Source organism: Nicotiana tabacum, chromosome 22, assembly GCF_000715075.1.
Source record: "Nicotiana tabacum cultivar K326 chromosome 22, ASM71507v2, whole genome shotgun sequence".
NCBI classification, from domain to species: Eukaryota; Viridiplantae; Streptophyta; class Magnoliopsida; order Solanales; family Solanaceae; genus Nicotiana; species Nicotiana tabacum.
In genome coordinates this window covers 89,175,590-89,191,996 of record NC_134101.1, presented here as the reverse complement: position 1 = coordinate 89,191,996, position 16,407 = coordinate 89,175,590, and the positions used below count along the sequence as shown (strand labels likewise).

The following is a 16,407-nucleotide window of genomic DNA, read 5'->3' as shown; positions in this document are numbered from 1 at the left end:
ATAGAGGGATCATAGTCACTCTTGTATCTCACTACAAGCAGACCAGACATTGTGTTCAGTGTGTGTCTCTGTACAAGGTTCCAATCTAATCCAAAGGAATCTCATCTGAAGGTTGCCAAGAGAATATTTAGATATCTTAAAGGAACGCATGACCTTGTTCTCTACTATCCCTCAGGAGACAACTTTGATCTTGTTGGGTATGCTGATGCTGATTATGCAAGATATCTGGTGGATAGGAAAAGTATGTCTGGAATGGTACATTTCCTGGGTTCTTCTATAATCTCATGTGGCACAAGGAAGCAAAGATCGGTGGCACTCTCAACTGCAGAAGCGAAATATGTAGTTGTTGCTTCTTGCTGTGCTCAATTGCTATGGATCAAGCACCAGTTGGAAGACTTTGGAGTGTTCACTGACTGTGTACCCCTCCTGTGCGACAATACAAGTTCACTCAATATGGCCAAATATCCAGTCCAACATAAGAGAACCAAGCACAATGATGTGCGCCATCACTTCCTTAGAGACAATGTTGAAAAAGGGCTCATCGGCATGAAATTCTGCAGCACAGAAGATCAGATTGCAGATATATTCACCAAGGCCTTAAGCAGAGAACATTTTGAAAGAAATCACTAGCCACTGGGGTTGATAAAACCCAACTGAGAACCTGGCCCCTCGATGATTGGCTATGAAAGAAATGTACAGGTAAAATTAGCTAAAAAGTGTTTTCTGGCAAAGTCTAACTTACCTCTATATCATTACAGGTAGGCATGCATAATGATTACAGAGCAAATAAGCAGTTGATACAGCGCACACCGGTAAAAAGGGCAAAGCTTATAGGTGCAAGATTCATTAGAGAACCTGGTTCTCCTGACACAAGTTAGTAGTTTCTTTGTTCTCTCATGCACAATTTTTAATGGTTAAAACAAGTGCCACATCATCAGTGTGTCAGTTTCTTTTCTTTGTGTCTTTTGAACCCAAACGTCTCACCCATTGGCAATCGACCCGAATCCCAAAATTGCCGCCCTTTCTTAACCGGTCCCTTATCCATCTTACATATATCCATCACTGTCACAACTCTTCACATCAAACTTCAAGATTTTCCTCCTTCTTTCTCTCTTCAAACTACCAATCCCTCCTCTTCAACTCATTACTTTCACCATGGCTGAAAATCACGAAACCTCGAGTGTTCCAAGTAACACCCCTATTGAGTCCTCACCAGTTAAAACATCGATGTTAGACTCCTCACTCAACACCACTACTTTCCAAAAACCTAAGGCAGAGTCACCCCCACACTTAGTTTCCTCTCCTACCCAATTGAGTTTTGGTTCTCATCGGAGCCGCAAAATCTCGACTCCTAAAAAGTTTGTGGCTACGAGCTCTACTCCTACCTCGCCGAAAAAAGAGGGTGAAAAAGGCACAGTCAAAGATGAAAATCAAGAAATCTCCAGTCTTCCCATGGAAGAAGGCTCAAATGCAGACCAAACTGCTGGTTCTGAGAATGCTGACTCCACAAAGGCATTCCCCGATCTTGAGTCTGTAGGTAACACTCCTCTTTCTCTTGCGTTTTCCATGGAGTTATAAGAGAGAGAAGCAATAGAAAATATGCTATCTATAGCTGGTGAATAGGTTATTATCGAAAGAGGTAAGGATGGGTCTAAGCCTCAGGGGGAAAAGTCTAAGACCTTGATAGAAGGCAGAGAGCTTGTGACTATTGAACAATAGGCACAGAAAAATACTACTGGAGTACCTAATAAAGAACCTAATCCCTCCTCGGAGGATCCAACTCAGGGGTCCTCTCAAAAGCCCCATGTGAGTATTGACCCTGCTCCCTCTTCTCATTTTGATGTTGAGCCTTTGTCTGTGGTTGTACCTGAGATGAGATCTGATTATGGAGAAGATAATGGAGATAGTGAAGAGGATTCTGATGATATGCCCATCGCTAGCTTGACTAGGCGTAGACCAATTCTGGTGGACCAAGTAAGTTTCGCCTATATTATCCACTGGAGAGTGATGGAGCAAGCCAAGCTCACCAGAAGTATTATTCCGTCCACAAAACTTCTCGTTGGGTTCAATTTGGCAAGAATAACAACCTGGGAAGAGATCTTGCTGCCCACGAATGCCGAGGGGGTGATGAAGATGACCCTTTTCGACGTAGTGGATGGTGATATAGGTTACAATATCATCCTTGGGAGACCAGGGTTGCACGAGATGAAGGCTATGCCATCAACGTATCACCAGTTGCTAAAATGCTCGACTCCCGAGGGAATTAAACAAATAAAAGGTGACCAACTGGCAACAAGGGAGATAAATGCAATCTTAATTTCCAGTAGCAAAAGGAAGGAGCATGCGGCATAGCAATTACAGGAATCGGCGCCTGCTCCTAAACCTAGCAAAATCTGCCAGGGGGAAGAGTCGTCGGAATCCTATTAGGTACCAAGATATTTCCAAGTACCAGAAGAGACAGACGCAACAAAATCCACGGCGGAAGAACTTGAACAAGTCGCATTATTCAAAAAGTTCTTGGAGAGGAAGTTCCACTTGGAGACAGGACTACACCCCGAGCTCGGGTATAGATTTATTGAATTTCTTAAATTTAATGTTTATTGTTTTGTGTGGTCGCATGCGGATATGACAGGTATCCTGTAGAAGTGACCGTACACAAATTAAGCCTAGATCCCAGCATCCTTCCGATAAGATAGAAAAAACATCATATTGCCGAGGTCAGGAAAAAATTTGTCAAGGAAGAGGTAACTTGATTGCTTGATATCAGTTCAATCCGAGAGGTAAGTATCCAGACTGGTTAGCTAATATAGTAGTAGTTCCAAAGAAGAAGAACAAGTTTCGTATGTGTGTAGACTATAAAGATTTAAATAAGGCGTGCCCAAAAAACTCATTCCCATTACGAAACATTGATCAAATGATTGATGTAATGGCCAGGCATGAGTTAATAAGTTTCCTCGATGCTTACTCCGAGTACAACCAAATCAAGATGAACCCTGAGGATCAGGAAAAAACTTTATTCCTAACAAACTTCGACACATATTGTTATGATGTGATGCCCGTCGGGCTAAAGAACGTCGGAGCCACGTATCAGCGCTCATGAACAAAATGTTCGAGAAACAAATAGGGAAAACCATGGAAGTTTACATAGATAATATACTGGTTAAGTCTTTGAACGTATGTGATCATCTTAAACACTTGCAAGAAACTTTTGACATCTTAAGGAAGCATAATATGAAGCTTAACCGTGAGAAATGTGCGTTTGGGGTCAACTCCGGTAAGTTTCTGGGATTCCCGGTGTCACAAAGGGGGATCGAAGTTAACCCCAATAAAATTAAATCCATTGAAGACATCCCAGATCAACTGTCAAGCGTGAATGAGGTTCAAAGGTTAACAAAGAGACTGACCGCTTTGAGCATATTCATTTCCTGGTCTTTAGAGAAATGCCATCATTTCTTCTCACTACTCAAAAAGAAGAAGAACTTCGAATGGACCCCGGAGTGTTAGCAGGCTTTGAGGGATTTGAAAAGGTATTTGTCAAGTCCTCTGTTAATATCAAAATCGGAGGAAGGCGAACAACTGTTGATTTACTTAGCAGTCTCGAAGGTAGAGCAAAATGCCATTTTAGTCCATGAGAACGAAGGTACACAATCTCCTATTTATTACGTTAGTGAAATTTTAACGGGAGTAGAAACTCGCTACCCACATCTGGAAAAATTAGCCTTAGCTCTTGTAGTCTCCACATGAAATCTTAGGCCTTATTTCCAATGTCATCTGATAGCCATGGTGACCAATTTTCCCCTATGAACATTCTTCATAAACCCAAACTTTCGGGTAGGATGGCCAAGTGGGCTATCAAAATAAGTGAATTTGACATAGAATATAAGCCTAGGACTGCGATTAAATCACAAGTCTTGGCCGACTTCGTGGCCGATTTCAGACCAGGACTATTACCTTTAGCCACCAAAGAAGCAGTGATGGTGTCAGAATCAACATCAGGAGTTTGGATCTTATTCACGGACGGAGCTTCCAACGTGAAGGGGTCTGGGCTTGGCATAGTACTGACCACGCCCTTGGGAGAAATCCTAAGGTAGGCCATAGGAACCGTTCCCCTGACTAAAAATGAAGCAGAGTTTGAAGCATTGATTGAAGGACTCGAACTAGCCCGGGGGCTTGACTCCGAGGTCATAGAAATCAAATGTGACTCCAAATTGGTAGTAAATCAGGTCTATGGGATCTTTGAAGCCAAAAAGGAACGTATGCAACAGTATGTAGTGAAAGTCCACGCTTTACTCGCTCGATTAAAGGAATGGTCAATTACACACATCCCGAGGGAAGAGAATGGGGAAGCGGATGCACTAGCCAATCTAGGCTCGTCTACAAATATGAAAGGATCGAAATCTGGTATGGTCGTACAACTTATGCATTCGGTACTGGATGCAAATAGATATTATGAGGTCAACGCGACCAACTTGGTCTGGGACTGGAGAAATGAGATCATTGACTATCTCGAGCACGGAAAGTTCCCTAAAGATCCCAAGGCATCTCGGGTGCTACGCACTAAGGCAGCGCGATATAGTTTTAAAGGAGGTCAATTGTACAGAAGATCTTTCCAAGGCGTGCTGGCCCGATGTTTGGGAGCTTCTGAAGCTAATTATGTTATGCGAGAAGTCCACGAAGGGATCTGCGGAAATCATTCGGCTGCGTATTCCTTCTTGCTAAAATTAATTAGGGCAGGAAACCACTGGCCCTGGATGGAAGAAGATGCCAAGGCCTATGTTCAAAAATGTGATAATGTCAACACTACGCACCGTTGGTACATCAACTGGCAGAGCCACCATACTTGGTTTTGTCACCATGTCCATTCATGAAGTGGGGGTGGATATCGTCGGACCACTGCCACCAGCCACCGACAAGGTAAGATTTCTTTTGATTTTAATTAACTATTTTTCTATGTGGGTTGAAGCAGGTCCTTATCAGAAGATTGGCGAACAAGAAGTAGTAGATATCTTGTAGGAGAATATAATTTGCAGATTTGGGATACCAAAAGAGATTGCCTATGACAACATGCCACAGTTTATAGGCTCAAAGGTCACAAAGTTCCTTGAAGACTTAAAAATCAAAAGGATTACATCATCACCCTATCATCTGAGTGAAAATGTCCAAGCAGAATCAACCAACAAGGTTATTATACAAAATTTCATCTCCCGTCTTCTGGCAAAGACGTTGATGACAAGCGACTGTCCTCTACACAGAAGGACTTACTTGTGCCAGTCATACCTAGTAGCGGATACAGAACTCCACGATGATGGAATCAAGCTCCCCACTTAAAGAGAACGGCCCCAAAGTCAAAGAATACGTATAAAAATACGTAAAAACCTTCTTGGGTAAGGTTATCCGCTCCGTCAAATCAGGAGTGATAATGTCTAAATCTTGGCAATGGCAATCTTCCTTCACATTAGGGATATTGGTAGAAGGGTACACCCCAATGGTCCACATACGAGGTTTAGCGGAAGGATATTTCTCTTCAAAGTCTTTAGTTATGACAAGACTTCTTGGGATGATGGTACTCACCGTAGGATGAGTAGCATCATCAGCTTTACCATTATTTTTTGAAGAACTAGGGTTTCTGGAAGAAGAAGCCATTTTTATCAAAAAGGAAAGGAAGGGTTTCTCTAAAGAAGAAGGCTAAAGAAAGGTTGAAGACAAAGTACGAGTTGAGTAAAGAGAGTTTGAGAAAATTTGGAGAATTATGAAGTATAAATGAAGAAGTTCGATGTGTGTAAGTAAAGGAATAAATGGCTAAAATCGTGGCCATAATTACCTCGTTAACCGGCAAAAGTGATGTTAAATCGTGGGATGACGCGTGTTTTGGGGCATTAAATGCAGAGAGACGTGCGCCTAATAAACCGTCAGAAACTTTTTAAAGGGGGTCAGAGAATTTCCCGCTAAAAAAATATCTCTACCAACTTTCCGGTGACACAAAGTTATGCCACCGGAAAGCAGGGGAACTATCTGTATAGGGGTAAAATATGTTCATATTTAATGTTCGCATGAGAAAGTGACACGTGGAGCCGGAGATAGAGGACAGTCGAGCCTGAGGGCAGTGATCTCGCTTGTTGTCGGAGAGAACGATATTCATAAAGGCAAAGTAAATGCCTACCATCTGGTAGTATTTAATGAAGAATATTCTATAACATTAAGTACATGGTCTGTTACAGAGAATAAGATATTTATCGCCTACCGTTACACATTCTTTAATGGCCCTTGTAATAGTCATTTAAGAGGGGCATGATCCTAGGACCTTGTTCCCTAGGTACAATTATAAATAGTGAGCTCCACCATCATTGTAAGTGAGGAATAATCTAACAAACATATGCTACACTTTGTTCAAAGCTCAATATAATTTTATCTTCTTGCTAATTTATATAATTATTATTGTCCCCGGAAGCCCTACTCCCGGAATTACGATTTCTGCTGTTTTATCTCCATATCAAGGCTAAGTATTACATTTCTATATAATTTATTCATCATCTTGGGATCAAGTTAATTCACTTGTCTATAAACCACGTATAAATTTAACTGTACCTTTTTACGGGTAAACACTAGTGTAGTCCCATAAGTGGGGTCTAGGAAGGGTAGAGTGTATGCAGACCTTACCCCTGTCTTTAGAAAGGTAGAGATGTTATTTCCGATAGACCCTTGACTCAGGAAGGAAAAATGGAAGGGAAAATAACAAGCAAACCAATCTGACAACTGAAGCAAAAATACAAACTAACACTAAGTAATGCAATTAGAAACTGAAACAAGATAGCAACAAGTAATAACAACAATATAGCAATAAAAAAAAATACAAGAAGGACACTAAGTGATGTATCAAAGCTACTATTACAAACCAGGAGAACACTCAACTACCTAACCCTTTACCTTTATTCTCAACCTCCATACATTCCTATCTATGGTTATATCTCGCCTAATCACCTCTCCCCAATATTTGTTTGGCCTGCCTCTACCTCTTCGTTGGCCCTCCAACGCCAGCCTCTCATACCTCCTCATAAGAGTATCAACGGCTCTCCTCTTAACATGCCCGTACCATCTAAGTCTCGCCTCCCGCATCTTATCCTCCACAGGGGCCAACCTATTTTGCCCCGAATAACTTTATTTCTAATTCTATCTAACCTGGTATGTCCCCACATCCATCTCAATGTCCTCATTTCGGCCACCTTCATCTTCTGTACATGGGAGTTCTTGATTGGCCAACACTCTGTCCCATAAAGAAATTATCATTTTAAATATATCATAAAAATTTTATATTCAACGAGATATGTCTGTATATCGAGAGTTTGTTCTCTCTCTCTCACACACACACACACAACAAAGGAAAGAGATAGAGAATTCATGTACTTTACTCTTTTCCTGCGAATTTATCGTAATAATAAGAAAGTATAGAAATGTGTCATTTTCAAAAACGAAATAATGTCAAACAAAGTGGGGCGGATGAAGTATTATATTACCAGCCCGCAGAAAATCGATTTATCATTATTACAAATATTTTTTAGTTATATGACCCTTTTTACATAATTGTTGAAAAACTATAATACAAGAGATTGATAAATAAAACATACTTATTAGATATTTATAGGATTATTTTCTTCTATTCACATTATAATGGACACTCTTTTTCAACTTCATCTTCAAATAGTAGAAATGGCGTGGGGTAGCCATTGTTTAAGCTGGTATTTACTTTTTATCCAACATTTTTAATGCTTAGCAATAGTAGCCACTAGTCTATTAAAATTAATATGAAAAGACTGTGTTGCCCTTTCCTCCCCAAACGGAAATACACCAATGCATTCAAAACATAAAGACTTCGTATTCTCTGGTGTTTTCTTGGTACAAATCGCTGCTATGTCGAAGCATGTTAGAAATGGACCTCAGTGGACTTTTTTCGGATATGACGTTTTATGGGAGCTTTCGTGAAGATTTTAGATTCATCTCTACTTTTTTGTTTAAAATTTGGTTGACGTTGAAGCTATTATGCTTCTGCCATTTCTCTTGTGGCAGAATCGGTTCCTAGTTATTTTTCTTTCTAGTGAGTCTAATGTAATATGGTTTATTTGCTCTTAGCTCCTTGAATTTATTTTTAGATCTAAAAGTTGTGAAAATAAGAAAAAGAGTGATGAGTAAACAGGAAATGCAATTCCTTCCCAGAAGTTAAGGACATGTAGTCCTGAAGTCCTAATGTTAAATTCAAAAGTTAAGGACATGGTCCTGAACTTAGAGTTTCAAGTTCAAAAGTTAAGGAAATGTAGTCTTGAAGTCCTAAAGTTAAGTTCAATTGTTAAGGACACAAGTTCAAAAGTTAAGGACATGCAGTCCTTAACTTACAGTTACAAGTTCTAAAGTTAAGGACAGACAATCCTTAACTTATAGTTACAAGTTCAAAAGTTAAGGACATGCAGTCCTTAACTTACAGTTACAAGTTCAAAGGTCCTTAACTTTGATTTCCAAGTTCAAAAGTTAAGGACAGACAGTCCTTAACTTACAGTTACACGTTCAAAAGTTAAGGACAAACAGTCCTTAACTTACAGTTACAAGTTCAAAAGTTAAAGACAATAGGTCCTTAACTTTTACTTACAAGTTCAAAAGTTAAGGACGCTTGGTCTTGAAGTTTGAGTTCCAAGTTCAAAAGTTAAAGACATGCAACCTTGAAGTCCTGAACTTAGAGGTACAAGTTCAAAAATTAAGGACATGTAGTCCTGAAGTCCTGAACTTAGAGTTACAGGTTCAAAAGTTAAGGACATGTAGTCCTGAAGTCCTGAAGTTAAGTACAAAAGTTAAGGACATGAGCAGAAGAGTATTTTTGTCCGGGCAGTTAAAGTTTATTAAAGCAGTGGCTAAAGACTAAAGACATTTTAAACGGTGGCTTAAAAGTAAATACATGTATTATTAGTGGCCAACCGTGCACTTCCCCTTCAAATATGGAATTGGGCTGATTTTATGGCAGTGGGCTAAAATCTATCTGGGCTGCAAATTCTTACAAAACCCAATTAAAGGACAAAATTTGAGCGGGCAAAGTGGGATCCTTATAGCAGCTTCTTCTCAGTAACTCAAAACTCAAAAAGCAGCAGCCAGCTAAAATGGCTCCTTTTTCATTTCCATTTTGAAACTTTTCTCTCAAAAGAATACTGAGTTTACTCTTTCTAAGTGAAGCCCTCCGATTTCGTGCTTTTTACTTCTTTGACATTTTGGAAGAACGTTCCTTTTTCGTTTCAATGGTAGACTTAAAGAGGAAAAGAGGCCGAAAACCTAAAAATGCGGGGTCGGACTCCGGCGGCGGCGCGGAAACAGCCGTAGACGAAGGCGCAGTTTCTGCAAACCCTGTCGAGACCGCCACCAACGGCGATACACAAACTCACCGCCGCGGCCGTGGCCGCCTGAGGAAAGTCGAAGAAGTAGTTGACAGGGATATTGCGGCGTCACCGGAGAGACGAGGCCATAGATTCCCCGACCACAACCACGGCGAACTCACCGCCACAGTATTGAGTGGCGACTTGAGGCATGTCGCGGAGTTGGCTACCGCAGCGGCGAAGGCGGCACCGTCGATGGATGCGGTGGTGAAAGTGTTCTGCGTGCACACAGATCCGAATTTCTCGCTTCCGTGGCAGAGGAAGAGACAATACAGCTCTAGTAGTAGTGGTTTCATAATTAGTGGAAAAAGAGTGCTCACAAATGCTCACTCTGTGGAGCATCATACTCAAGTTAAGCTCAAGAAACGTGGCTCTGATACAAAATACCTAGCTACTGTACTCTCCATTGGAACTGAGTGTGACATTGGTATGTTCCATAACTTTTACGAGATTTATATACACCGACAATGTTATGTTTTCTATACATTAGTAGTGTTATTTAATGTGTTATAGCAGTTCAGTTACCATTTATTATAGAGTTTAAGTTATATGCACCGTAAGAATAAGGAATTTTTACATCATTATGTCACTTTTACTTATGCTAGCTTGTAACTTGTCTTACTAACATTACAAATCCCACATTTTAAGGAGGTATACCTCTACATGTGTTTTGGTGATCTAATAGTATAATTTTTTTACACCATGTGTATATAACTTAAACCCTTTATTATATGTTATCAATTAATGCTATTAAACAGAGTTATCTGCAATTAACTCCTTATTATTAATGCTATTAAGAATAAGAAATTTTTACATCATTAGGTCACTTTTACTTATGGTAGCATGTAACTTGTCTTACTAACATTACAAATCCGACATTTTAAGGAGGTATACCTGTACATGTGTTTTGGTGATCTAATAGTGTAATTTTTTTACACCCATGTGTATATAACTTAAACCCTTTATTATATGTTATCAATTATTAATGCTATTAAACAGAGTTATCTGCAATTAACTTTCAAGTGACCTAATTGTGTACATAATTTTTGTATTGTTAGTGCATTAAACTTAAACTAATTTTTACTCCTCGTCTTGATTTATGTGTTGATATTTGACTGCACTAAGATTACGAAAGAAAAGAACTTTGGAAATCCGTGGTCTAAAACAAGTCTTAGACATTTGTGGAGCTTAAATCATCTCATCAAGGGTAAAATGAGAAGTTTATAGTTAAATTGTTTTTAAATGTAGAAAGATGTCATTTTGGGACAGACTAAAAGAAAACACCATCACATAAATTGGGATTGAGAGTAGTAATTTACTAATTTTTGTTTGCCTGAATCTTCAATTTTGGTAAAATGAGAAGTTTATAGTTAAATTGTTTTTAAATGTAGAAAGATGTCATTTTGGGACAGACTAAAAGAAAACACCATCACATAAATTGGGATTGAGAGTAGTAATTTACTAATTTTTGTTTGCCTGAATCTTCAATTTTCTTAGCTGTTATATATATATATATCTTGCCTTAGTTTCCATTATTTTTCTTGGACAGACATCAGATTGTCAATTCAATGTTACTAACCTAGTGTGCATTTGGTACGGGGACAATGTTTTACCCTGGGAAATAATTAGTGTTTGATTGGGCTTAATAATGATCCCGTGACATTTTTTTGGTAGGAAAGATTGATAACATTGGTGGAAGCGAGTGATATGGAATAAAAGTTGAGATTTTTGTACATTTCAGTGAAATTTTATTCCTTTGGCCCAAAGCTTTGGTCTAGTGGTAAAACCGCAACTTGTGATGTAGGGGTTAGGTGCATCTCGCATGTTTTAACAGTGCCACAAACAAAAATTTGGTATTTAAGTGGAGAAGGATAGAGGGGCGGGTGCATGATCCATCGCGTTTCGAACCGTGTGCCACTGGCCCCAGGGATTTATTGTTTATCAAAAAATATTATTCCTCAGAACAATTTAAGGCGACCAAATATCATAAAATGATTTCATAAAGGAAGGAGTTTTTCGTCATACAAACACTCCCCTTAATTGCATCATTTTACTGTTAGAATTTGGTAAATTCAGTACTAAAAAGATCTTAAGCTAGCTATTTTGTTGTTATTATGAAACAGCAATGTTAACTGTGAATGATGATGAGTTCTGGGAAGGAGTATCACCTCTTGAATTTGGGGATTTGCCTGCACTGCAAGATGCTGTAACTGTTGTTGGATACCCTATAGGAGGAGATACGATCTCTGTGACTAGCGGTGTTGTCTCGCGCATTGAGATACTATCTTATGTTCATGTGTCGACCGAGCTCCTTGGATTGCAGGTTATGTTTTGAAGTTTCTCCCTTCCTGCAGATATTTTCTTTAATATGATATGTGGTTTTTATTTCCTTAATTTGGTTGCTATGGTTTTAATTCGGTGAGATTATTGTGCAGATAGATGCTGCCATCAATTCTGGAAATTCTGGTGGACCTGCATTCAATGATAAGGGGAAGTGTGTAGGTATTGCATTTCAATCCCTTAAGCATGAAGATGCCGAGAACATCGGTTATGTCATACCAACTCCAGTAATTATGCATTTCATCCAAGATTATGAGAAGAATGGAGCATATACAGGTACATGAAAATTCCAATAACATCTTGAACTTGATTAAATTGATGGTCTCAAAGTGCAAACTTATGTCTTATATGGGCTTCTCCTACATTGTAGGTTTTCCTGTCATTGGAGTTGAATGGCAAAAAATGGAAAATCCCGACCTCCGCAAGTCGGTTGGTATGGCACATAATCAGAAGGGTGTCCGGATCCGAAGAGTTGAGCCTACGGCTCCAGAATCTAATGTTCTAAAGCCTTCAGATGTTATCCTTAGCTTTGACGGAGTTGATATAGCCAATGATGGAACAGGTGAACACTGATTTCATCCCAAATTAGACATGTTTGAGACAGTTCTCTTAATATCAATGTGCTTCCTATTGAAATGATAGATTTATATTTTAGTCCGGCTTCCCCCTCGTCCCCTCACTCTCCTTTCCCTAATATGAACCTTGAGTCATCAAAGCCTTTCTGACTCGGCCTGGCCCGGTCGCCCTACGCGACTGGCGCTTCAAAGGGCGAAACTCTGGGTCGTAGTTTGCGACATATTTTCAGTAGGGGCCTTTAGTCTATTGATTAGAGTAGGGGTTGCGCGGGTTTCATTACTTTTCTTCCATTCCGTCGCAGAAAGAAAAGGATATATAATGATCGATTTGTACATTTCTCGAAAGAGTTCCTCGAGAGGACCATACCCTAGCCAGTTGTCAACCCTAAAGGTTTTTTTTCTGACTATTTCCAATACCGAAGCCAATATTAGCAACAAAAATAGGCCATTGCTGTCTGATGGTTCTCCAAGTGCTCACCCCAAATGAAGTTTTCACTGGTTTAGTACACTAGTGACCCTCTTAACCACACTTTTGATTTGTCATCTGCCTCCATAAAGGTTGTTCTTCACAGTCGTGTCTCCATAACCATTCTAGTAGCAGACACTTATTATGTACCCTTTAATTCCTTGTACCGGAACCACCTTCTCTTTTGCTGTTGTATTATGACCGCTAGATTCTAGGGCCATTTTTGTATGTTAAACATGTTTAGCTTATGAGTCAAAAGTAAATCTTTCTTAAATCTCATGCCTAGTCAAATATCATCATGTAAAATAAAACAGTGGGAGTATGAAAGACCTTATGGAATGTGATACCTAGTATTGAAGTCTCTTCCTGTTCTCCAATTATGTGTATTTGATCTTATTGATTACAAAAATGGTGATTTAAAGATTATGATTTATATTCAGAAGAAAGAACGCTAGATAAGTGTAGATTAGTCAAAGTTGCATATTCATTATCTAGTGAGAAGTTAACAAACAAGTTTAAAGAAGAGATAAGACACTACTATTTAACGTCAGGTGATGTCCGACTAGTGTGAGTGGACTGTATAGTTGTGCTCAAGAGCAAGAAAGGAAATTGAAATCATGAAAGCATCAAGATTTCATTTTCCCTTTATTTGTCTGCTTTTCTTGAGTATTTTATCTTTTAGATGCTTATCTGTAAAGGAAATATGAAATTCTGGTAAATTCCATATAATGTATCCGCAACATTCAATAGATGTTGAGATACTGTGCAAATCATCATTGTGATTTAGGTACCCGGCGATTAGAAAGGGACTGAACAAAGAAAAATGATTATTCCTTTTTGAACAAAAGAAACATAACGATTACTATAAAAGTGGGGAATAGATTCAAATTCGTTTACTAGATGTCTATCCATTGGTGCTCTGGAATATGTTTTGAGCTTTGTCCTTACTCGTTGTTGGTATGTTTAGTTTTTTCCATATGGTCTGCTTTTCTTAATTTAGGTATTGAATTGTCTAGTAGTTAAATACATATTAACCTTTCATGCAAAGATGTTCATTTTGGTAGTCAAATACATTATGGTGTAATGTAAACATTGCTCAATAGGGTAGTAAATCTAGTTTCTCAAGCAATTTATGTCAGTGCAGAAGACTGCATTTAGTTCATTTCTATTTATCTTGATAGAATTGTTACTATTGTCAGCATTTCATTCTTGTGCACAGTTGATAGTAATATCTTTCATACCTCTTGGAATTCTCTCTCTTCTATGCTGCGATTAACTTATTTGACCACTCTGGAAGTAAGAAATAAAAGTCTTTGTTAGTTATGGGTGAAGGGGCAGAAGAAAATACAGAACAATTTTGTGTTGCTTGCTTTGGTAATACTGGCTATTGTATTGGCTACTCAAAACATTGATAAATATGTTAGGTATTGCAGGATTGTCCAATTCATAATCCTCGCACTAGGGTTCAAGAAGCATCCCATTGTTTAGCTGGGAATAATTGATTTGTGGAATCCCCATTGATATGATTAAAAAGGATCATATAGGTGCCAAAGAGAGATGGTTGGGAGGAATAATGGATGTTGCATATTTTTCTTGTGGGAGGCCCTATATTTGGCCCAGCTCCAAACTCAATCCCAGCTACACCTAAGAGACTAAAAATTAAGTTCTAATCACAAATATAGATGACTTTGTGAGATGGAAATTAGAAACTCTCTATCACTGAATTTCTGAACTTCATTATTATTATTATTTTGAAAATTGTAAATTTCTGATTTTGGTATTGTTATTTTTCAGTACCGTTAGGCATGGAGAGCGCATTGGTTTCAGCTATCTTGTTTCTCAAAAATATACTGGAGATGATGCTCGAGTGAAAGTTCTTCGTAAATCTAAGACTCTAGAATTCAAAATAAAGCTTAACGCACATAAACGATTGATTCCAGCTCATATCAAGGGAAAACCTCCTTCTTACTACATTGTCGGTGGATTTGTTTTCACTGCTGTTTCTGTTCCATATTTACGTTCAGAGGTTTGTAATCAACTGCATAACTTCATATTTTATTTATTACTTGTTCGCCATGCCTTTGAGGGCTTACATATCTTGCTTGGGTACCACTTTTTTCCCTTAAATTTAGTATGGAAAAGATTATGAATTTGATGCTCCAGTTAAGTTGTTGGACAAACTCCTACACGCAATGGCACAATCAATTGATGAACAACTGGTTGTGGTTTCTCAGGTCAGTCTAGCTCTTTGTCGATTTACTAGTCTGTTATATCTAAGGCTCCTTTCTGATCTGCCTTGCCCACTTCCTATTAGGTGCTTGTGGCTGACATCAATATTGGTTATGAAGAACTAGTTAACACTCAGGTGAGAAGAAAATATTGTGGGACTACAGAGCTGAGTAGTATTTACGAATTAGGGAGCTGCCATTGTTAATTTTTTCACGTGCATCTATATGTTTTGATTTGACATTGAATGAATGTAATCTAGGTTCTTGCTTTCAACGGCAAGCCTATAAAAAATCTGAAGAGCTTGGCTAACATGGTGGAGGCCTGTAAAGAAGAATACATGAAGTTTGATCTTGATTATGATCAGGTTATCTCTCTATCTGATTTTTATGTCCTTTCCTTTCTTTTCTTTTCTTTTCTTATCCTTCTGGACCTCTCAAGGTGATTCTGTTGTTTTTTTTAGATTGTTGTACTGCAGACTAAAAATGCAAAAGCAGCAACGTCAGATATTCTTGCAATGCATTGTATACCTTCAGCCATGTCTGATGATCTGAATGAGAGCTGTTTTTGATGGTATCGAAGCTCAGGACTCTCCGCATTCACCTTTTCTCCTCTTTGAGCTACTTTTTTGTGTTTCTACTCCTATTATCTTTGGTCAATTTGCATAGATTGTGGAGTTTCTACTGGCAACTGTGGTGTCATCGATGGCCTCTCCATAAGAGAGTTCCTGTTCTCTTCCCTGCGATAGGAACTGAACAGATGCTATGAAGTTTTGGTACCTTTTTTTCCCCGAGTGCGCAGTTCAAAACATGGTAGATAATGGGCTCGTCCCTTTATCCTTCTCCACTTAAATACCTACCTATTATATTGTCCAGCTAGTATACTAGATTTTCTTATAGTGCATTCCTGAGATACAAGTGGAGAGCGATGTTTCTCCAGTAGTGGCTTTGAGTGCTTTAAAGCCAACGTAGAATGTGGTTCAGAAGTCCTATCAGGAGATCACTCTACTGCACTCTCCCTCTCAGACCGCCTTTCATTTATACCTATACGATTTATGTTCTTGTAGAAACATACCTTTATATGTGCTTGCAGGATTTACTTTTCGATATCCTTTAGCATTACGCTTGTCTGCGAACTGCATAATGATGATGAGGTTATGAATATCTAGCTTAGCTACCTTTTTGTGTTGTATTTGTTTTTTTCCCTCTGTAACAAGGGAAACTTTTTTAGCTGAAGATAACGCTAGAGCCGCTAACATAACATTCAGAAATGTCTTTGTTCCTTTCCCTACTTAACATTGGAGAATCCAATGGCTATAATTGTTACGTTGTCACAACCCAAGCGAATCTCATATCATGACAAAACATGAGATGTTGAATATATAAGTAAACAA

The 16,407-nt window shown here is 38.8% G+C and overlaps 1 protein-coding gene across 1 annotated transcript; it reads left to right on the top strand.

Moving 5' to 3' along the window:
- Positions 1 to 9,073: 9,073 nt before the first annotated feature.
- Positions 9,074 to 15,801, top strand: LOC107763874 (protease Do-like 9). Its single transcript, XM_075244629.1, has 10 exons — positions 9,074 to 9,834; positions 11,531 to 11,730; positions 11,843 to 12,023; positions 12,118 to 12,309; positions 13,004 to 13,013; positions 14,592 to 14,814; positions 14,921 to 15,022; positions 15,103 to 15,153; positions 15,277 to 15,381; positions 15,478 to 15,801. Exons 1-10 carry the CDS (start codon positions 9,273 to 9,275, stop codon positions 15,583 to 15,585), a joined length of 1,734 nt encoding a protein of 577 aa, XP_075100730.1. The 5' UTR covers positions 9,074 to 9,272; the 3' UTR covers positions 15,586 to 15,801.
- The last annotated feature ends 606 nt before the right edge of the window (positions 15,802 to 16,407 follow it).

Bases quoted from the DNA above. Each gene is read 5' to 3' on its own strand.
- LOC107763874 (XM_075244629.1), top strand. From the start codon at position 9,273: ATGGTAGACTTAAAGAGGAAAAGAGGCCGAAAACCTAAAAATGCGGGG. The intron at 11,731-11,842 runs GTTATGTTTTGA...ATTATTGTGCAG, and splicing joins CCGAGCTCCTTGGATTGCAG to ATAGATGCTGCCATCAATTC. The intron at 15,382-15,477 runs GTTATCTCTCTA...TGTTTTTTTTAG, and splicing joins TTGATCTTGATTATGATCAG to ATTGTTGTACTGCAGACTAA.